At 38.8% G+C, this 24,130-nt stretch overlaps 1 protein-coding gene across 3 annotated transcripts; it reads left to right on the top strand.

The window, feature by feature from the left end:
* The first annotated feature begins 506 nt into the window (after positions 1 to 506).
* Positions 507 to 24,130, top strand: LOC125234149. Of its 3 annotated transcripts, XM_048140350.1 has the most exons (6): positions 517 to 626; positions 17,946 to 18,123; positions 19,130 to 20,861; positions 21,251 to 21,466; positions 21,896 to 22,181; positions 23,232 to 24,130. In XM_048140350.1, exons 3-6 carry the CDS (start codon positions 19,188 to 19,190, stop codon positions 23,408 to 23,410), a joined length of 2,355 nt encoding a protein of 784 aa, XP_047996307.1. In that variant the 5' UTR covers positions 517 to 626; positions 17,946 to 18,123; positions 19,130 to 19,187; the 3' UTR covers positions 23,411 to 24,130. The 3 variants fall into 3 exon arrangements, with proteins under 3 accessions (XP_047996308.1, XP_047996307.1, XP_047996309.1); XM_048140351.1 differs by lacking the exon at positions 17,946 to 18,123 and having other exon boundaries at positions 507 to 626; XM_048140352.1 differs by lacking the exons at positions 517 to 626; positions 17,946 to 18,123 and adding an exon at positions 696 to 713.

Raw genomic sequence — 24,130 nt, 5'->3', positions numbered from 1 at the left:
TTAGGGGGGGTTAGAAAGAGACAAAAGGTATCCTGTATCACACTCCATAAGTGCATACTTTCAACAATCTCCACTTAAAAAATCACGTCAAGTCGTCGCTCCATTTTGCCGTGAAAGACGGACAAACAAACAGACACACACGCTTTCCCATTTATAATATTAGGATGGATATCATTAGCATTAGACTCATATTGACCGGGATGTAGACCATGATTAACTTTTTGGTTTTTGTCGAACTCCCGATATTTCGACTGAATATCATAATAATATGTACTGCAAAATACAGCAATGTTAACAAATGAAATGTGTAAGTACAGTACAGGTAGGTTTTGTTCATACTACAGAAAAATTTGGCCTATCAGACATTAACATTCGTGCAATGGCTGACTCTCCCTGCTTCACCAGTCACCAGACGAGACACACTATTTGCCTTTTCAGTTAAAGTACTGGTTATAATTTAACTAACCACGAGTTTGAACAACTTCGGTTCGGTTGCATGGTTCAGTGTACCGCCGCCCCCGACGCCGGGATGACGTACCGCAGGCGCGCCTTTATTTACATTTTCGATTAATCACAGAGTATACCAAATCACGTGTTATGTTACTTATGCTCACGCTCGTATCTAGGTGAGTGGCTGAACTGGCTGAATGCGTTCGACGTTCAAAAATTAAAAAGTTTGTGATTTTTGAATTCGGAATGTGGGTTGGGTTAAGGTATGGTGCACATTGTCAGGACGCGTTTTTGCGATAATTTGGCCATGCCACGCGAGAGAGGTTAGGTTGAAACTTAAAATTAAAAGTGGAAATTAAAAGTAAGTTTAGTAGTAGTTATTCCGGGTTCGATTCCCGGCTTCATCACAATGGACTTAATCGATTTTTCTTTGACGTATTATGTATTTTAGTTTACAGTTAGTGGTTAGTTAAGGTCGAAAACCTCTGGAATCGCAGGCGGCAGGCGTCCATAGGCTACGGTGACTGCTTACCACCACATGGGCCGGTATGTTCGTTTGCGACCAACGAGACTGTATACCTGGTAGACGCATATTTTGGTTTTCATTTAAAAACCTTTCACACACACGTCAGATTAAGCCTAATATGGACAATCAATAAAATTAATTCGTGTAGTTTCGAAAGTTTTTTTATACGTATTTATTCATATTTCGAATAGACACATATCGGCATGGCAAAATATTTTGCTGGTAAATTACTTATGGTTTTATAGAATTTAAAGTTAAGTGTTAAGTATGTAAAATCGAATGCATAAAATTTACGTCGGTTTTTAAATTCCCCAGTGTAAACAATGCGTTACTGTGACATTTAGATTAGGGCGCATTATTTAAATTTAGAACGTTTTAATTGCGCTATTTACGAGTGTGTGTGCCATGTTAGCATTCGACGCGTTCGTTAAAATTTTAGGTCTCCATAAATTAGGTGATGTATAATAGGCTATACTTGCCTCCTAGTCAAATCAGCTTCTTTTTAAAAACTGTCAATACGAATTACAACGTCTTGATAATATGTGAGTGTATTTAGAAAAACGTCCTTTGTCGGTTACCATTAAGGCGATTTACTTGTATCTTTATATGAATAAACTGACAAAACGGCTTTATAGCCATCGACAAAGTGGGACGTTTTTCGTGCACACTCACATATCAAGAACGATTTAATACTGGACTGACAATGCCCATACAAAAAAGCGTACCTCTGAAATGTATGGGCCTTTTAGACTTAAAACTAGATGGCGCTGTTTCGCAGCTTGAAAGTGACCAAAATCATATTTTCCTCAAATATTTTTGCATTTTTTTTTGATAAGAACAAATGACATGGTTCTTTATTTTAAAATCATGATAAGTCACGTCAAGATACAATTTGAAAACAATGTAGCCATCATCAGTGTAGTTATTATAGGTAACTATTTAATAGGTGGCGCAAAAAAATTGACGTAGGTACTATTCTTAGTATGAAGGAATGAAGGTTGTAAATCCATCCATACTAATATTAAAGGAAGGGAAAGTGTGTTTGTCTGTTTGTTTGTCCGTCCTTCACGGCAAAGCGGAGCGACGAATTGTCGTGATTTTTTAAGTGGAGATAGTTGAAGGGATGGAGAGTCATAGGCTACTTTTTGTCTCTTTCTAACGCGAACGAAGCCGCGGGCAAAAGCTAGTTTATTATAAAACGTAAAAAAGCAAATTGTACATTTTGGGGTATAAGTACATAGTTACATTTGTTTGTTTAACCAACCAAATACAAAAACCTTGCGGATCAGTCACCTGAGCAAACTGTTTTTAACCAGTTTATTTTTGGTCGTGAAATATTTTCAAGTTACCAGTGGCCCGTTTCTCGAAAGGAACAAGCCTTGTATTACAAGTGTGTTTCCATGACAACCCATACGATTTGACAGTTCACGCACTTGTAATACAAGGCTTGTAGCTTCCCCCCCCCCTAGGGTGCGCGCCGTTGCTCGGCGACAAGCGCAGATCCAGCTTCGTGCCCAGGTGGGGGTCACGTGGTAAAGGCCCGGGGCCCCAGAGAGGGGTCACGTGGTCTATTTGTACGGCCAACTTAGGCTCCAGGGGGGGGGGTCATGACCCCCATGACCCCCCCCCCTGGATCCGCGCATGCTCGGCGACTTTTTTGTCACTCACATCTAGTCTATGGGATAGTATGAAAGTGGACAGACAGCAAGTGTGCGCACTCTCATACTAGCCCATAGACTAGATGTGAGCGACAAAAAAGTCGCCGAGCAACTTTGTCGGCCGTGGGCGCACCCTCTAATTTTTTTTTTTCAATACTACGTTGGTGACAAACAAGCGTACGGCCCGCCTGATGGAAAGCGGTCACCGTAACCTATGGACGCCTGCAACTCAAACAGTGTCACATGCGCGTTGCCACCCTATTAGACACTTGTACATTCCCTTTTGCTGTGTTAAGTACGCAGAAAAAGGAGTGCACAAGTTCTAAGGAGGGTTCGGGTTGCCGACGACGGCGACGACTCAAAGGACAATAGACGGAACAAGTTACTTCCGTAAGTCCTCCCGTCATCAGCACACTGCACCCTCGTTGAGCTCTGGCAGCCTTACTCACCGGCAGGAATACAACACTACGAGTAGGGTCTAGTGCTATTTGGCTGCGGTCTTCTGTAAGGCGGAGGTACTACCCCAGTTGGGCTCTGCTCTAGATTCGAGCGAGACGATATCCGCTGTGCTGTGCCCTACCACACAAAGCGGTATATCATTCGCTATGCCCTACCTCCTACACAAATAGGATGAAGGAGGAGGGAAATCTATCCTTCTGAGGGTAGATTGCATTTATATACCTACCTAAAGAAAGATACTGACTACAGATACTGACTATAAGCAATAACGTAGATAGGTATAGAAGGTATGTGTTCACTGTTCAGACTGTTCAGAGCGCCAAAATATCATTACATAATATTTGAATTCTTAAAGACTTCGATAATAAATTAGTAGGTAATACAACGCGTCTGTTTTGTTATCGTTTGACCTTGAACTGATGACAGTGAGGACAATTTGTTACCACCGGATGTCTCGCTCGACAATATGCATTGCCGATTACTAATATCACAGTATAATAAAGAGTACTATCGTACAGTATGGCCACTCCCGCTCCCCGCTGAAAGTGTCGCCCACCCCCTCTCGGTTACCTCACAGTTACCGCCTGTCAAAAACGCGAACAGTCGGCCTGTCATATTTCACAAGCATAGTACGCGTTCACCTACACGAGCTTAGACTGTGTGCTAGGAACGCGCCTCTTTCATATATTTGATCGCCAGGATCCGAGGTGTGCTTAATAGGTATCATTGGTCGGATACTGTCGTGCGATTCCGGCTCTTTTCGATTAATTTTTGACAACCCTAAGTGCGTTTTCACCGATATCGGATGTAGGACCGATATCCCATAGGTACATTACAGGCGCCATCTTGGATTTTTCCATTGAAATCCTTCCGACATCGGATCGGATAACGTGAAAACGGACTAAATAGTCGAAAGGGGTAGTGACATATTAATACAATTTTTAATGAAAAATTAATACCTACGATTCGAACCTTAACTGCTGTAATTTTTAACGATTTTGTAGGAAGTGTTCTGTCTGTACGTAAATTTAATTTTATTCTGCGACTATACCTCAGCCGCTTTAACATGGGTTCTATGACACTCAAATGTTATTTCTTATAGTGATGACAAAATATCGATAATTTAACATTTTTAGGGTAAAGGTTGAGCTGTATAAATTGCGGAATAAAAAATGCACTAGAACTATTAATAGTACGTATTCGTGTCGATTTAAAACACTCCCTTCGGTCGTCTTTTAATTTATCGCCACTCGTTTCGAACTTCCTTTTTTACGCACTTGTATCGTACGACGTTTTTCAGTACAGATGAGCCTCCGAAGTTTCGACCTGGCATATAATGAACCACTTCTCGCACTAGTGCGTAAAAAAACGACCATCTGTACTGAAAAAAATGTTAATCACTATTTAGTTACGTGTACGAATGATATAAGATAGAAAAAAAATTCGTATGTGACAATTTTTGTTATAATTAATAAATAGTACAAGTCTCTCCTCTACAAGTACAAGATTTAAACATATAGATTGTTTTACGTTTAAGTATTCTTATGCAAATTGCATGATGTCACGCGCGTGTGGATGCCGTTATAGAAAAACAGATTGTTGTTAAGTTAAACTCCAAGTACTTAATTATATAACATACTGAAACATATGGGATATACCTACTTATATTTATTTTACTGACACCGAAAGTGCTCTTTGATCATTTATTTCATTTAAAATTTATTGCAAAAATTAGTAGTCCTTGGCGGGATTCATTTTTATATTAGTTTTCTCTATATATGTTATTATACTGTTTATTTAAATTTACATTTAGGTTTGCTTATTTAGTTTTTTTAATTAGTTTAATTAGTTAGTTTATTATAAGACAGTTCATAATAATAATCAATGTATTTTTTCCTGTGTATTTAGAACTCAAAACTGAGATAATGAATTTGGTTCAAGATTATCAATCAGTATACCATTAGGTTGGTTTCAGTCGATAGTATTATAAAATAAACATACACAAATACAATAAATAAACCTATTGAGGTTGTCTTATCGTAGGGTAGGGAAGCTTATCTAGGTAATCAAATCTTATGCGTTAAATTTGACCCAATTCCTGGTTAATATGTGATATGTATTTAAGTCAATACCTGTTATGGTATTATCATTGATATGAGATAGAGACAGGTAGTTATGTGAACATTGTGATAAAACAAACTCCACCATAAATGTGTCTTGTGTTTTTTAGTGTTTAGGATTGTCATGGATATAAAATTACAAGCTATAATTACAGTCAAAGGTATAACAATATGGGTGTACAAAAGTTGCTTAAAAATATGGATTTTTATTCATTAAAAATGAAAATGTCAAAAATATATTATTTTTGAGATATGGCCATATTGCAGGCAGCATACGACTGGTAGGTCATCGATACAAACTGTTTGAGCATGCGTCGTGCTGTGAACACAAAAATTAAGATAAGAAACTTGAGCATACCAACAATATTTTTACCTATAATATTTAACTTTTATTTACAATTTTACAGTTGATAAAAATATGTTTCATGGGTGAATCCACGTAAAAGTAACGCGAGTCACGACTTCATTGCGTGGTTATTTGAACTACAGCTGCAAATTAAAGGATCTATGTGGAAAGTAACACTTCAGCCTCCGCCATACATAAAGCGTTTTGATAGCGTAGCGTTAACGCCATCGTTCGTCCGGCGCACCGCTATCATTGCGCTCCGCTGGTGCTCCGCCTACGCTCTCAAAACGCGCATGTGTGGCCGAGCTTTTTTTAGAGATATATTTTCGCTTGAACTTGCGTCGTGAATAAATGAAACATGCCATAAAATCGTGACTCACGTTACTCTTGCCGCGGATTGACCCGATACCTAATAAGTTAGGCAACATAACAAAACGTTTCTATCTCGAAAAAAAAAATAAGTTCATCTCGTTCGACCCGTGAATTTAAATAAAAGAACTAATTATAAACTGAAATTGATAATAATACAGTAAAGAAAAAGCGATCTAGCTCACTGAAAATATTTAATAACAGCCTTCTTGTCAATCCATATCCATACTTAATATAGGCTAGTTTCCTACTAGTCAAATCATGCTTCTCTTTAAGAACTGTCAAAACGATTTGCTAATATGGAATTACTATGAAATCCTGAGGAGTGACGTCACGGTCAATTCATTTATTATACAGCGTGTGTATTCCATACGGGCGAATATCTTAATAACGATTAGTATCGGACCCAAGGAGCTTAACTATATGTTTTCTTTTTGAATAGACGAGATTTTTTTTTTCATACATAATAATTCAGCACGCAATGTATTACGTCCACATCAATTAGCGTACCTACCTAATTGTCATTACGACATGACGTTTATGTCATGTGGAATTAAGTTGGATGGCGTACATTGCCGCTTGGTCAGATTTAAAATTAATTACTCTTAATTAATAACACTTTTTAACAAAATAATTATCCTATACGATTCGTTTGATCAGATACTATAACTGGATACATTATTCGCCCTTATGGAATCCACACGCGGTATATATTTCTCTTTGACTTATTAAATAGAAATTATGCTTAAACATAACTACTGTCCATATTTTTCTTCTAATTATGTGGTGCTTTATTGCGTGCACTGCATAAAATGTTTTATTTGAAGTGTAGGAAACTAGCCTATAATAAATGGGATCCGAATGTGTGTGTGTCTATTTGTTTCTCCGTCTTTCACGGCAAAACGGAGCGACGAATTGACGTGATTTTGAAGTGGAGATAGTTGAAGGGATGGAGAGTGACAATACATAGGCTACTTTTTATCTCTTTCTAACGGCTTACTTCCCTGAAATGGGGGTTGACCTTTTGTATGAAGCAATCTGCAACTTTTGTATATAGAGCGAGTGAAGCCGCGGTCAAAGCTAGTTATTAATAACTTCTCAAGATAACAACCATAGCGTGATAATGGCGACATGACACCAATGTGTTCATCCATGATACTGATAATTACAGTTTACTCTCCGATAATGATTAAAAATAACAACAAATTTCATAGTTATCAGACAATAAGCTTTGGTTTTGCCCGTGTGGTGACGGGTTAAGAATTTCACCACCCCCTTCTTCCCGTGGGTGTCGTAGAAGGCGACTGTGGGATATGGGTTAAATTGTGGCGTAGGCGAGAGGCTGGCAACCTGTCACTGCAATGTCACAGTTTCGTTTTCTTTCAACCCCTTATTTGCCAAGAGTGGCACTGAAACGAGTTGTTTCATGTGCTCTGCCTACCCCTTCATGGGACACAGGCGTGATTATATGTATGTATGTATGTATGTTCTCAAGATAACAACCATAGCGTGATAATGGCGACATGCGGACATGACACCAATGTGTTCATCCATGATACTGATAATTACAGTTTACTCTCCGTCATTATGATTAATAAATTAATAGTTTAAAAAACACTATAAAACACGCTTTTATAAATGCACGTAAAAGCCAAAAATAAATTATGGATCGTTCAAGTTGTCTCTATTTTGTGAGCTGAAGTTTAAAAACTATGTGCTTTTAATTATAATATTTGATTGTAAAAGCGTGGGGCGCTGGAACAGGAAAGACTTTTTGTATAACCACAAAATATATAAGTATAACTTGCTGATTAAATCAAATTATGCTATGTTACGGGAAGGAGGTTACACAGATTGACGCGCTAACTGGAGTTGCAGCATGACTAGTAGGTTCTACATTAAACAGTCAAATCAATTAAAAGTCAGTGTTCAAAGTAGGTACCAGTTTGTCGAACTCAGACAAAATATGCGCTAGTAGCGAGGAGAGTCGACAGTCACCGACACTTAGAACGCCGCTTTTTTCCGGTAATCAAAGTACAAAAGGGGAAAGTGTCTACAGTGACAGGATGCAGAGTTCTTGTTCGTGGACGAGATATCTTTGGTTCTCTTTGGTAACCCTTAGGCGGCATATGTAAACGTTATGTTCTTATGCAACTTCATTCGCCAGGAAGTTCGAATTAGTATTTGTTTACAAGAAAGTCTTTCCTGTTCCAGCGCCCCACGCTTTTACAATCAAATATTATAATTAAAAGCACATAGTTTTTAAACTTCAGCTCACAAAATAGAGACAACTTGAACGATCCATAATTTATTTTTGGCTTTTACGTGCATTTATAAAAGCGTGTTTTATAGTGTTTTTTAAACTATTAATTTATTTTATACTTTTTAGTCATTAATAATGAAATAAATACCTTTTAACATTTCTACATAAAATTATTTCAAGTAGGCGGATTTTACATGCCATTTGTGGCTTAACGTGTACTTATTGCTAATTGCTACTTAATAATAACTAGCGGCTACCTTCTTATTACGGTATTATCATAAAAATGTTTATATCTAGTAAGTTATCCGTAAAAGATAGACAATATAGACATGTGCCATCGCGGATCGCGGACTTTTCGAAGACATTAGAGAGACATACTTTCGCCATACATTGTTTTGAAGCTCTCAGCTAGTGGGATTTTGTTTGACTCGATTAGAAAATATTGTCACATTTCAACTAATTCAAACAAAATTTAAGTATTTCTTTTTTGCCGAGCCCCCCTTTATTTGCTCTTAAGGGTCACAGGAAAACCATTACCCAAATTATTTTAAATAGTTGATCTTTCTTTTATGCGGGGGGCTTCTTCCCCCGAGCCCCCCTTTGTTTGCTCTTAAAGGTCACAAGAAAACGCTAAGCCAACTTATTTTAAATACTACGTTACTCTTTCTTTTATGCGGGGGCTTCGCCCCCCGAGCCCCCCTTTTCGTTACTCTTAAGGGTAACAAGAAAACCCTAAACCAACTTATTTTAAATACAACGTTTATCTTTCTTTTATGCGGGGGCTTCGCCCCCCGAGCCCCCCTTTGTTTGCTCTTAAAGGTCACAAGAAAACCCTAACCCAACTTATTTTAAATACTACGTTGATCTTTCTTTCATGCGGGGGGCTTCGCCCCCCGAGCCCCCCTTTGTTTGCTCTTAAAGGTCACAAGAAAACGCTAACCCAACTTATTTAAAATACAACGTTGATCTTTCTTTAATGCGGGGGCTTCGCCCCCCGAGCCCCCCCCCTTTGTTTGCTCTTAAAGGTCACAAGAAAACGCTAACCCAACTTATCTTAAATACTACGTTGATCTTTCTTTCATGCGGGGGGCTTCGCCCCCCGAGCCCCCCTTTGTTTGCTCTTAAAGGTCACAAGAAAACGCTAACCCAACTTATTTTAAATACTACGTTAATCTTTCTTTTATGCGGGGGGCTTCGCCCCCGAGCCCCCCCCTTTGTTTACTCTTAAAGGTCACAAGAAAACGCTAAACCAACTTATCTTAAATACTACGTTGATCTTTCTTTCATGCGGGGGGCTTCGCCCTCCGAGCCCCCCTTTTCTTTACTCTTAAGGAACACAAGAAAACCCTAAACCAACTTATTTTAAATACAACGTTGATCTTTCTTTCATGCGGGGGGCTTCGCCCCCCGAGCCCCCCTTTGTTTGCTCTTAAATGTCACAAGAAAACGCTAACCCAACTTATCTTAAATACTACGTTGATCTTTCTTTCATGCGGGGGGCTTCGCCCCCCGAGCCCCCCTTTGTTTGCTCTTAAGGATCACAAGAAAACCCTAAACCAACTTATTTTAAATACAACGTTGATCTTTCTTTCATGCGGGGGCTTCACCCCCGAGCCCCCTTTGTTTGCTCTTAAATGTCACAAGAAAACGCTAACCCAACTTATCTTAAATACTACGTTGATCTTTCTTTCATGCGGGGGCTTCGCCCCCCGAGCCCCCCTTTGTTTGCTCTTAAAGGTCACAAGAAAACGCTAACTCAACTTATTCTAAATACAACGTTGACCTTTCTTTCATGCGGGGGGCTTCGACCCCGAGCCCCCCTTTGTTTGCTCTTAAATGTCACAAGAAAACGCTAACCCAACTTATCTTAAATACTACGTTGATCTTTCTTTCATGCGGGGGCTTCGCCCCCGAGCCCCCTTTGTTTGCTCTTAAGGATCACAAGAAAACCCTAAACCAACTTATTTTAAATACAACGTTGATCTTTCTATCATGCGGGGGCTTCGCCCCCCGAGCCCCCCTTTGTTTGCTCTTAAATGTCACAAGAAAACGCTAACCCAACTTATCTTAAATACTACGTTGATCTTTCTTTCATGCGGGGGGCTTCGCCCCCCGAGCCCCCCTTTGTTTGCTCTTAAAGGTCACAAGAAAACGCTAACCCAACTTATTCTAAATACTACGTTGATCTTTCTTTCATGCGGGGGCCTTTTCTTTACTCTTAAGGATCACAAGAAAACCTTAACCCAACTTATTTTAAATACAACGTTGATCTTTCTATCATGCGGGGGCTTCGCCCCCCGAGCCCCCCTTTGTTTGCTCTGAAAGGTCACAAGAAAACGCTAACCCAACTTATTTTAAATACTACGTTAATCTTTCTTTTATGCGGGGGGCTTCGCCCCCCGAGCCCCCCTTTGCTTACTCTTAAAGGTCACAAGAAAACGCTAACCCAACTTATCTTAAATACTACGTTGATCTTTCTTTCATGCGGGGGCTTCGCCCCCGAGCCCCCTTTGTTTGCTCTTAAAGGTCACAAGAAAACGCTAACCCAACTTATTTTAAATACTACGTTAATCTTTCTTTTATGCGGGGGCTTCGCCCCCGAGCCCCCCTTTGTTTACTCTTAAAGGTCACAAGAAAACGCTAAACCAACTTATCTTAAATACTACGTTGATCTTTCTTTCATGCGGGGGGCTTCGCCCCCGAGCTCCCCCCTTTGTTTGCTCTTAAATGTCACAAGAAAACGCTAACCCAACTTATCTTAAATACTACGTTGATCTTTCTTTCATGCGGGGGCTTCGCCCCGAGCCCCCCTTTGTTTGCTCTTAAGGATCACAAGAAAACCCTAAACCAACTTATTTTAAATACAACGTTGATCTTTCTTTCATGAGGGGGGCTTCACCCCCCGAGCCCCCCTTTGTTTGCTCTTAAATGTCACAAGAAAACGCTAACCCAACTTATCTTAAATACTACGTTGATCTTTCTTTCATGCGGGGGCTTCGCCCCCCGAGCCCCCCTTTGTTTGCTCTTAAAGGTCACAAGAAAACGCTAACTCAACTTATTCTAAATACAACGTTGACCTTTCTTTCATGCGGGGGCTTCGCCCCCCGAGCCCCCCTTTGTTTGCTCTTAAATGTCACAAGAAAACGCTAACCCAACTTATCTTAAATACTACGTTGATCTTTCTTTCATGCGGGGGGCTTCGCCCCCCGAGCCCCCCTTTGTTTGCTCTTAAATGTCACAATAAAACGCTAACCCAACTTATCTTAAATACTACGTTGATCTTTCTTTCATGCGGGGGGCTTCGCCCCCCGAGCCCCCCTTTGTTTGCTCTTAAAGGTCACAAGAAAACGCTAACCCAACTTATCTTAAATACTACGTTGATCTTTCTTTCATGCGGGGGCTTCGCCCCCGAGCCCCCCTTTGTTTGCTCTTAAAGGTCACAAGAAAACGCTAACCCAACTTATCTTAAATACTACGTTGATCTTTCTTTCATGCGGGGGCTTCGCCCCCGAGCCCCCCCTTTGTTTGCTCTTAAAGGTCACAAGAAAACGCTAACCCAACTTATTTTAAATACTACGTTAATCTTTCTTTTATGCGGGGGCTTCGCCCCCGAGCCCCCCTTTGTTTACTCTTAAAGGTCACAAGAAAACGCTAAACCAACTTATCTTAAATACTACGTTGATCTTTCTTTCATGCGGGGGCTTCGCCCCCGAGCCCCTTTGTTTGCTCTTAAATGTCACAAGAAAACGCTAACCCAACTTATCTTAAATACTACGTTGATCTTTCTTTCATGCGGGGGCTTCGCCCCCCGAGCCCCCCTTTGTTTGCTCTTAAGGATCACAAGAAAACCCTAAACCAACTTATTTTAAATACAACGTTGATCTTTCTTTCATGAGGGGGGCTTCACCCCCCGAGCCCCCCTTTGTTTGCTCTTAAATGTCACAAGAAAACGCTAACCCAACTTATCTTAAATACTACGTTGATCTTTCTTTCATGCGGGGGCTTCGCCCCCCGAGCCCCCCTTTGTTTGCTCTTAAAGGTCACAAGAAAACGCTAACTCAACTTATTCTAAATACAACGTTGACCTTTCTTTCATGCGGGGGGCTTCGACCCCGAGCCCCCCTTTGTTTGCTCTTAAATGTCACAAGAAAACGCTAACCCAACTTATCTTAAATACTACGTTGATCTTTCTTTCATGCGGGGGGCTTCGCCCCCCGAGCCCCCCTTTGTTTGCTCTTAAGGATCACAAGAAAACCCTAAACCAACTTATTTTAAATACAACGTTGATCTTTCTATCATGCGGGGGCTTCGCCCCCCAGCCCCCTTTGTTTGCTCTTAAATGTCACAAGAAAACGCTAACCCAACTTATCTTAAATACTACGTTGATCTTTCTTTCATGCGGGGGCTTCGCCCCGAGCCCCCTTTGTTTGCTCTTAAAGGTCACAAGAAAACGCTAACCCAACTTATTCTAAATACTACGTTGATCTTTCTTTCATGCGGGGGCCTTTTCTTTACTCTTAAGGATCACAAGAAAACCTTAACCCAACTTATTTTAAATACAACGTTGATCTTTCTTTTATGCGGGGGCTTCGCCCCCGAGCCCCCCTTTGTTTGCTCTGAAAGGTCACAAGAAAACGCTAACCCAACTTATTTTAAATACTACGTTAATCTTTCTTTTATGCGGGGGGCTTCGCCCCCCGAGCCCCCCTTTGCTTACTCTTAAAGGTCACAAGAAAACGCTAACCCAACTTATCTTAAATACTACGTTGATCTTTCTTTCAGGCGGGGGGCTTCGCCCCCCGAGCCCCCCTTTTCTTTACTCTTAAGGATCACAAGAAAACCCTAAACCAACTTATTTTAAATACAACGTTGATCTTTCTTTCATGCGGGGGCTTCGCCCCCGAGCCCCCCTTTGTTTGCTCTTAAATGTCACAAGAAAACGCTAACCCAACTTATCTTAAATACTACGTTGATCTTTCTTTCATGCGGGGGCTTCGCCCCCGAGCCCCCTTTGTTTGCTCTTAAAGGTCACAAGAAAACGCTAACCAAACTTATTCTAAATACTACGTTGATCTTTCTTTCATGCGGGGGCTTCGCCCCCTAGCCCCCTTTTCTTTACTCTTAAGGATCACAAGAAAACCTTAACCAAACTTATTTTAAATACAACGTTGATCTTTCTTTTATGCGGGGGGCTTCGCCCCCCGAGCCCCCCTTTGTTTGCTCTGAAAGGTCACAAGAAAACGCTAACCCAACTTATTTTAAATACTACGTTGATCTTTCTTTCATGCTTCCCCCCTCGAGCCCCCCCCCCTTTTTTATGTTCTTATCTTCCGGCACCATCATCAGGCCTTGAAACCTAATCGTAGTCATAGTTCATTACAAGACTTTTCTAAGAAGCCCAAAAACAGCTGTGATAGGATGTTCCATCATGTAGTTCCAGTTCATATCTTCCGGCTCCATCATCAGACCTTGAATTCTAATCGTAGTCAAAGTTCATTACAATACTTTTCTAAGAAGCCCAAAAACAGCTATGATACGATGTTCTATCATGTAGTTCCAGTTCATATCTTCCGGCTCCATCATCAGACCTTGAAACCTAATCGTAGTCAAAGTTCATTACAAGACTTTTCTAAGAAGCCCAAAAACAGCTATGATACGATGTTCCATCATGTAGTTCCAGCTCATATCTTCCGGCTCCATCATCAGACCTTGAAACCTAATTGTAGTCAAAGTTCATTACAAGACTTTCCTAAGAAGCCAAAAAACAGCTATGATACGATGTTCCATGATGTAGTTCCAGTTCATATCTTCCGGCTCCATCATCAGACCTTGAAACCTAATCGTAGTCAAAGTTCATTACAAGACTTTTCTAAGAAACCCAAAAACAGCTATGATACGATGTTCCATCATGTAGTTCCAGTTCATATCTTTCGGCTTCATCATCAGACCTTGAAACCTAATTGTAGTCAAAGTTCATTACAAGACTTTTCTAAGAAACCCAAAAACGGCTATGATACGAGGTTCCATCATGTAGTTCCAGTTCATATCTTCCGACTCCATCATCAGATCAGCTCAACAGTACCATATTATTGTATTGTCATCGGAACTACATATAGTTGCCAATTTTCATTACGCTACGACTCCTGGAAGATGGTTAAATTAGCCTCCGCAGATTCCATTACATACATAGTTACATACACGACGACCTAATAAAAGCGTGTTAAAAATAACAAATTTCATAGTTATTAGACAAGCTACCACAGTTTTGGTGTTATTTTAAGGTAGTAATGCACTCTATTTTTAACCCCCGACGCAAAAACGACGGGGTGTTATAAGTTTGACGTGTCTGTCTGTCTGTCTGTCTGTCTGTGTGTGTGTCTGTCTGTGGCATCGTAGCTCGCGAACGGATGAACCGATTTAGATTTAGTTTTTTTTGTCTGTTTTCTTACCTATGTTTCATGAAAATCGGTCAACTATGTCACGGTCGGGGGTTTTTTCAAAATTTTAATTTTGCGGTTAGGTTATCTCATCAAAAGTTTTCGGTATTGTTTTTCGCACATTTATTGCCAAGAATGCCAAGCTCTAGGATCAATTTGTATGGCATTTGTTGCGTTGAAAATAAACGCCAGTATGTATGTACAGTCGAGTTCATAAATATGTGTACATTTTTAGGGTTCCGTAGTGAACTAGGAACCCTTGGAGGATTACGACGAATTCTTTGAATTGCCGTTGACACTTTAATAGTACGATAAATATGTGATAAATATAAATAAATATACATAAGTATAAATAATTATAACTGTATACTATAATTATAATATAGTTTAACATAGATATTGTTTATACCAAATGAAATAAATATATTTGAGTTTAATACACAATAATAACATAATATATTATTTAGTACTGACATGTAACGATCTGTTATCAAATAAATTTCATTTCATTTCATTTCATTTCATTTCATTTCATTTCATTTCATTTCATTTCATTCCCTTATATAGTTTCGCCGCCGTCCGTCCGTCCGTCCGCGGATAATCTCAGTGACCGTTAGCACGTTAGTGAATTGAATTGAATCAATCACGCCGACAAAGCGGTAATAAAAAGTGGAAAAAAATGCTTTGTTAGGGTACCCCCTCCTACATGTAAAGTGGGGACTGTTTTTTTTTTCATTCCAACCCCAACGTGTGATATATTGTTGGATAGCCCATATAACCATAATCGGTCGCCGTTCCTACGCAAATCCTCCTATTTTGTGTACACACAGGTCTTCGGGTCTCAATGCTTAGTCGCAGTACGGTCGACGTTTAGTCGCGGCGACCCAAATGGGGACGATTGGTAACAGGCACAAATGGTCACAGAAGTGACAGAAGTGTGCACTACGCGTGCACACATTGTTACCGTTTGGCGACTACTTTCCCAAAATCATTCGTTCATTTCATTCTTTTCAAATGGCGACTGTCAGAGACGTCAAAGTAAAAAAGAAATAAAATCATTTGACATTAAAATGTAATGGCGTAAGAATTTGTTAAAGATAAATATTGTTTGCATTTGTAATATAATGTGGGCTAATTACCATGGCCAATTAAATTGCTCGAGTGATTTCATAAAATAAGTCTAAATTTATCAACGCGCCATCAATTTACCTCAGTTTAACCAGTAATAATATTATTGACTACTCGGTGTTTGCGTGTTATGTATATTGATTGGTGAAGTTTTAGTGCTCCGGTGCATAAACTATACTGAAATAATAAAAATAATGCCTAGAAAACCAATAAAGTTGTTAAAATATGGATTAAGACGGTAATATTCCATGTAAAAAACAGTCGCGAAACGGTCACCAAACGGTCGACAAACGGTCGCAAAATGGTCGCAGCGTACACGCGTGACCGAAAGCAGTGAATATTTATTATATTTTCAAAATGGCTTCTTGTATTAATTTTTTCCAGGTATCCTCAAACTTTATAAACAATTAAATATGCCGTCGTACTCAGTTGCCCTCACTAAAGAAGATTAAAAAAAATTGTAACGTGCGTACCGAGCTGCTGGGTTGTAAAGGATCGGGGATCATATTATTATGGTCTTCTATAGAGCAACTAGTATTTTGCGGCATTTCACAATTGACACTTGTTGAAGTAGTCGTCATTAATATTACTATCAACATTAATTTCAGCGATCTGTACTTCTTTTGTCAAGATTTTTGTATAGATAAGTGTCTACAAATTTGTAATGTTAAAGAGACATAAATAAAACGTAGTAGAGTAAATAATGTGTTTTTTTTGTAACCCAAACAAAATACTTGTAGATACGAGTGCGGAAAAGAGAAAAATCGATACGAGTAGCGATAAATTAATACACGAACGAAGGGAGTGTTTTAAATCGACACGAGTTGTGAATGTCCTTTTCGCACGTGTATCGTACGACGATTTTCAGTACCTAAATCTAAGCTAAGAGTTTCGACCAGACAAGAAATGAATCATTGCTTGATTTGCTCGCACTACTGCGTTAAAAAAAGCAGCATCTGTACTGAAAAAAACTATCATTGCGCAACAGAAATTCTATTAATATCACAGTAAATACTCTATTTCATTTGATTCCTACTTTTATTGTGTAAAGCTTTTTTCAATAAGAATTAAAAATTATATATTTAATACATTAAGTAACTATAAAGTGCTTATCTATTTGTATTATCATTCTGCACTTTTCTTAACTTTCCCACATTTCTATAAAATGTCGAAGAGTGCTTAAATAGTCGTCGTCGTTTATTATTATTTAATTCGCTCATATGTAAATGATTCAAAGCAACCAGTCCACAACTTCACAAGACAGTTTGAGAAACCTTCGTATTTCAGATTGTCATTTGCGGATACAGTGGTTTAGGAGCAGTTCGGTAATCAGACCTACACATGTGTGTACAAATTCTGTCAATGTCACTGTCAGAAACCGTTCTGACAGTGACAATGACAGCCACAAATTCGTCCACATGTTGTTACCGTTATGTGTGCAAACGTCGACTAATAAAGTGTCGTTAAATGTCATTTTGACAGTGACATTGACAGCCACAAATTCGTACACATTTTGTTACCGTAACGAGTGCACACGACGACTACATTTTGTTATTGTATCAATACGGTCGCATTGTTTGCACGACGTTACCACGCGTTATGTCACATTTGACAGTTAGTTACTGATTTGAAGATTTTGCGACTGAAATGGTTGTATGGGCTAGGTATTTAAAAATGAATAAGGGTTTATTAAAATCGTTTTTTGATAATATTAATATTTTCGGAAATAATCGCTGCTAAAGGAAAAAAAAGTGTGTCCCCCCCCTCTAACTTTTGAACCATATGTTTAAAAAATATGAAAAAAATCACAAAAGTAGAACTTTATAAACACTTTCTAGGAAAATTGTTTTGAACTTGATAGGTTCAGTAGTTTTTGAGAAAAATACGGAAAACTACAGAACCCTACACTGAGCGTGGCCCGACACGCTCTTGGCCGGTTTTTTCACCTTATTACACAAAGTTAGGGTGAAGAAACGTGCACTTATTTATGAACTCGACTGTACTCAAACATCAAATGAAGCTATCGTCAACTGGTATTATTAAATATCGATACGAACAAAGTGTCAAAAACGAATACGACTTTGTTGCTTATACGTTGTGGATACATATTTTTGACACTTTGTCTGCATCTATATTTAATACCTTGACTGTATACATACATTGCGACATCTTAACCCTTTTATTTTCAGATTTATTCAAATTTGAATTTTGGCATGCTGTCAATAGAGTCAAAAATGCATATATAGGTACATCACTATGCATTTAAGGGTTCTCAATGGCAACTTGCATTGAGAATTGTCTCAAGAAAATTTCCAGTAATTTTACGGACATTCTGAAAATGTTTGGAACTTGTACATTGCTAGTTCGGTAATTAAAATTTATAATTACTACTATTAGATTGCATAAAATTTAGCTTTTGTGTTAAATGGGCCGAGGACAAGTACGCCGATGACATCACGGTTCATTCAATTTTGTTGATGGGATAGGCTCGGCCTTGACCGCTTTTGACTTTAATATATAATATATACACCGTGTTTTTTTGTTTTCCGTTAAATTCGCAGTTAGGTAGGTACATCATCTGCGTGCGTAGCCGAATGGCATTTCTCCGACGGCAAACGAAAACAAAACGCCGAGCCAGCTAGTCTGGCTCTGTCGCGCCAATACGCACGGCACGAGCGATAGAGATAGATATCTACTAGCGTTTCGTTTCGTGAGCGTTTCGTGAGCATTTGTGCCATTCGGCTACGCACCCAGGAACCATCCTGTATATCGCTTTTTGCTAAATTCGAAAAAAAAAATTTTTTTTTCATGTCCATTCATAATAAATGGATAATAGTGTGAGAGGACCTTAATCATAACATTAAAGTCATTGTCAAGTGTTTGACGGCACATGTCAAAACAAAATAATATTAGGAAGTGGTAAGGGATGCTACACACGTGTTCAGTCTTTTTTTTTTAATAATTCGTTAACAGTAAGAGTTAGGACGCTAGTTTCTTAGATAAAATTAATTGTATTTGACCTAAAGAACCTTGCCTTAAAATTAACGGAATTCAATAAAATCAGGGTGTATATAATATTTAAATGAAATTGGTTGAATATTGGAATAAAAAAATACAGTCAAGATATTACACAGATAAAGCGCCAAAAATATGTAGTATGTGACATTATTGCTTAACAGCTAGGTAAAGTGAAAACGACTTGTTAAAACATTGAGAAAGGAGGGGTTAAATTGTGAAATACTTTTTGAGACAATTAAAATACCCTGTTGCTATGGTACTGAGTAATTAGTTGATTTACCCAACTAAGTGGGTATTTTTTAGTTATATTTACATATCCGTTGGAACTGTAATTAATCATGTTCTTTTGTTTCAGACACCATTCATCAGAACCATATAAAATAAGTCACATTCTGACGGTGAACCTTTAGAAAATGGTAGACGACCATGAAAGTAAAGAGAACGTAAATCCAGTAGAAAAAAATGTGGTCGCCATCGAAGCTGCAGCGGATTCGGACGAGAAGAAAGATCTCGACAAAATAAACTCGATCAAATCAAACGGACATGACTTAGTTGCTAAATATACTGTTGCTGATGGTGATGAGTCACCGGTAGATCGGGTGAAATTTGTAGGAATAGGAGATGATGATAGCATCTGTTCCGATGAATCTAGTGAAGAAGAAAAGCTCCCACCAATTCCAGACGGGGGATGGGGCTGGGTAGTTGTAATATCAGCGTTTCTAGTCTCTGCCTGTGCCGACGGCTTGGCATTTTCTTTTGGATTACTTCACGAAGAATTCACTATCTACTTCGAAACTACGCAGTCAAAGACATCTTTGATCGGAAGTTTATTCATAGCTACTCCACTGCTAGCTGGACCAATAATGAGCGCTTTAGTGGATCGCTATGGCTGCCGAATAATGACGATGATAGCTGGAGTGCTATCAACCGTTGGATTTCTACTAGCTTCAGTTAGCAATTCAGTAGAAGTACTTTGTCTAACATTTGGTTTCCTAAGTGGCCTAGCTATGGGCATTTTATACGTAACTGCTGTCGTATCAGTGGCTTTCTGGTTCGACAAGCGAAGAAACTTGGCAGTATCTTTAGCTTCCTGCGGGATAGGTTTCGGCACATTGTTATACTCACCGATGACGAATTATTTTCTATATTTGTACGATTGGAGAAATACTATAGTGTTATTAGCCGGTACTTTGTTAAATATGTGTGTCTGCGGAGCTCTGATGAGAAATCCTGAATGGTTGAAGATTAAAATGAAGCGTGAAAGGAAAGAGAGGAAATTAGCAAGGTCAAAATCTGGAAGATCGTCCAGTAATAGCTCTGTAGGCTCTGTGGGAGGAGAGTCGGTATTCATAACTGCGGAAGAGATAAGAGATTTGATGAAGAGTGGAAAGAGTCCAGAATACATTCTGTCGACTTTGGCTACAACTATAGCAGAGGCTGAACAGCTCGAAGCTACTACTCAGATGAATGCAGATCAGGCATTCCAAAGAAGAATGCATTCCGCGATACATTTACCAACGTTCATACAACAAAACGAAAAGGTGCCAGCGGAAGTAATTGAAAAACTAATGGCCAATAAGCGTCTATACAACATAATACTCCAGAACTATCCAGACGTACTGACAAGACGAAAATCCGAAGTCAATATTGTTATTGAAGCACCGAAAGATTCTAAAAATGCTCCAGAGCCAGCTCAATTACCAGTGACTATTAAAGTCAAGAAACCTAAGCATGAATCGGAAACTAAGAAATCTGGAGAGAAAATGAATGAAGAAAACAAGGCTGAAGAGAAAGTGGGAGCAAGCAGCGCTCTAACAGCGAGTAATATTAAGTTATTGCAAGAAAAGTCTAAGCACAAACCTCATGCCCACCATACTCATACGTCGCAAAATATGCCAACCAACTGGTTTGCGAGGCAAATATCCACAGATCATCATTATCTAAGAGAGATGCACATGACCAGAAATACGTTGATGCATAGAGGTGCTATGCTCAACATACCGAGGTACAAGCTTCGAGCGTCTTCTCTTCCTGACATTTATCGGAACTCGATGTGGTCTCTTGATTCTGAATCGGACGATGAAATGGTAAGATAAATAACAAACATCTATTTCATTACTATTAGATGATTTAGATGTCAAGTCAATCTTGTCACTAAAAAAATGCACGAAATCAAACTTTCTATTGGGACGGTAAATCCTAAATTTTTCAAATTTGCCGGCTTTTATTAGTTATTTATTTAAACTTTATTGCACAGTAAAAATATAAAAAAGGCGAACTTAATGCCAGAAGGCAATCTCTACTGCCTAACCTTTATTAGTGCCAAGATTTGCTTGACCGTCAATAAAATATTTATTTTCTTTAATTGAACTCCATTTTGGCATCCAACCTTTTTAGAATAAACATCTACTAGGTTATGAAGTGTATCGGCTTGATTTCCAGCAAGTTTGTCAAATTTTATACCTTTTTTTCGCAGATGTGGTATCACCGCTTCTTCGAGATCATGAAGTCCATGTTCGACTTCCGAATGTTCACGGAGTTCCACTTCCTAATGTTTAACCTGGCGTCTCTCATTCTCTCCGTGTGGTTCATCGTGCCATACTTCTTTTTGAAGTCTTATATGACAGAGAGTGGTATTGAGGGCGGTGCTATGATGATTAGTATCATTGGTGTCGCTAGCAGCATTGGCATTGTAAGTATTTGCTAATATGAGACCATTTTGTCAATGTTACTCTTCCTGATTTTCAACCTAGCGTCCCTCATCATTCTTTCTGAAGTCCTTTCTGATAGAAAGTGGCATTATGATGATTAGGTTTATTGGCGTTGCTAGCAAAATTGACACTGTATATAGATTTATTTCTTTCAAAATTTCGTTATTTAACATATTCTTCAAAACATCACCAACAGTTAATAATATGTTTATTAGTTATGGTGCTATTAGCCCATACAGATTGGTCAAAACATTACTTATAACACATTTATTTTGCATGGGAGTTAACATAAATATGTCATTGAACATTCGATTAGGTAGCCATTCGAATACAGCTTAATAAATTATGAGACTATTCATCTTAGTTACGACAATTTGTCTAGTCGTTTTTTATTTTTTTACTCCCCTCAGGTCGTCCTCGGCTGGGCAGGCGACCAACCCTGGATCAATGTGACCAAGACCTACGCCATCTGCCTCATCATCTGCGGCCTCTCTGTCGCGGCCTACCCTCCTTTCATCAAGAACTATTGGGCCTTGACCGTCATCTCAGCCATCTTTGGACTGTCATTCGCCAGTTCTTACTCCTATACTCCTGCTATATTGATGGAGTTGATGCCTATCGACCATTTCACTGTGGCGTATGGATTGATTCTGTTGAGTCAGGGGATTGGACATCTTGTGGGGCCGCCTATTGGAGGTTAGTTTAATCCTTATTTTAAGACACTATAAGAATAAGTCAAATAACATGACACGACTACTGAGAAACTGCGCTTCAAAAGGTGTAACAAGACGTCTGGTTGGGTCAGCAGCCAAGATTAAGTACAATAGTTAACGTTCCGTGGTCCGTGGCAAATGATACTCAACTGTCTGCCTCCCCATCACGGGATAGCGATCCAGAGAAATAAGTAACTAGATTACGGAGTGTGTACAATACACTTAGCTATGGACCTTGGTATACTAAAGCGTACAAAGCGGGCCCCTAAGAGCACGTGAGCGCTATAGGCGTTCGGTATTAGAGTAAGGCGTTCGATATTAGAGTAAGTAGTCACACGGTAAACAAGACAAAATATAATACACATTATGTGCCATAGTATCTATGGCTTACACTTAGTTGCACTTTATTATATTTCCATTCCCATTTCATTAGTCACATAAGGTCACAGAGGAAAAATTAATAATTAGTCAACACGATAAGGTGAATTATGCTGTATGTTAATGGGATTCATAAAATTATAAACATAGAGTGCAAGGTGTTTTTACAACCCTGAATTTGTAAGTCATCTATCGTAAAATAGTAGTATTTGGCTATTTACATAATTAATTATCATTTCATTTCATTAATTATCCGAATAACTTTCGTTTGGCATATTCAACTATTTAAATAAATACTATACGAATGAAGGATGTACTCACGTTAATATTTTGTGATTGGCGAAATATTTCGAGTCATATCGAGACCCTTCATCAGGCATGAATGCTCGCGGCGGCTACACTCCGTGCACAGAATAACTAATGGTGTAATAAAATATTATTCGGGTAGTTTCGCATTATTTTTAAATGTTAGGTGATTCATAAAGGCCTGTTAGTTTAAAGCAAAAACTGACAACCCGACTGGGCGTTATCGTCTGGTAAACTATCAACTAATAGTCAGCGGGCTCCTCTACATTTATTCCAATCAATGTAGAATTCTTAATTATTATTATTTTTACCTTTCACTGTTTTCCAACAAATATTTTCATTATTTCAGGTATGCTCTATGACGTCACCGGAACCTGGGACCTCACGTTTTACGTCGGCGGCCTCTGGTTGGTCATCTCCGGTGTGTGCGTCGGTGTTATAGCTTACACGAAGGACTTGCGTATGTGTGGGAGCGCCCCGCTGTTGAAGGAGGCTGAGGAAAAGAGTGAGAGCGGTGTAGATGTGTAAGAGAGGCCTCTGATTGGTTAGCTCCTTTGTGTGCGTAGGTGCTACTGCGTATACGAAGGACTTGCGTATACGTGGGAGTGCCCCGCTGCTCAAAGAAACTGAGAAAAGTAAGAGCGACGTATATGTGTAAAAGAGATAGACTGTAACTAAGTTCGAAAACACTATTTTTATACCGAGTATTACGTCATGTAACTCATGCATGAGGTTTTTAAAGGTATAGTCAGGGCAATTTTAATGAGGTCTAAGTCAAAATTATAGATAGAATAAGTGCTAAACCAATATAATACATTCATAGCAGGAAAATATGACCGTATGAAGTTAACCTTTGAAGGAGCTTTCCTGAATAAAGAAACCCTCAGTTCTGAAAAAACGAAAAAGTTTTGTACAGTTTTCAGGTCGCACTGATGTTTATATTTCAAAGATTTCTATACAATATTTACCTACATACAAATTTTACCTAATGCTGTTGCAAATAAATATGGTATTTTTATAAAATTTTCTCATTTTAATTCGTAAGAGAAATCTCATATAAGCATAACGATTTATTGGAATATTTTGTAACCGTATTTAAATTTAGATGTTTTTACAAAAATGTATATTGTATTGTATTCCATGTATGTATAAAGTGTAATGTAACAAATAATAAATTAATAATTGTATGTGGCATAATCAGTCAGTGACTGCCATAGTTACATTATAATAAATCTTTTTTTTAATCAA

Source organism: Leguminivora glycinivorella, chromosome 15, assembly GCF_023078275.1.
Source record: "Leguminivora glycinivorella isolate SPB_JAAS2020 chromosome 15, LegGlyc_1.1, whole genome shotgun sequence".
In the NCBI taxonomy this organism is placed as follows: Eukaryota; Metazoa; Arthropoda; class Insecta; order Lepidoptera; family Tortricidae; genus Leguminivora; species Leguminivora glycinivorella.
The sequence above is the reverse complement of the archived record's forward strand: the minus strand, read 5'-3'. Positions and strand labels throughout refer to the sequence as shown.

What these genes read in the sequence shown, in the direction of transcription:
- LOC125234149 (XM_048140351.1), top strand. Translation starts at nt 19,188, where the DNA reads ATGGTAGACGACCATGAAAGTAAAGAGAACGTAAATCCAGTAGAAAAA. An exon ending in CTGAATCGGACGATGAAATG is followed by an intron (nt 20,862 to 21,250) that starts GTAAGATAAATA and finishes TTTTTTTCGCAG; the next exon opens with ATGTGGTATCACCGCTTCTT. An exon ending in TGTGGGGCCGCCTATTGGAG is followed by an intron (nt 22,182 to 23,231) that starts GTTAGTTTAATC and finishes TCATTATTTCAG; the next exon opens with GTATGCTCTATGACGTCACC.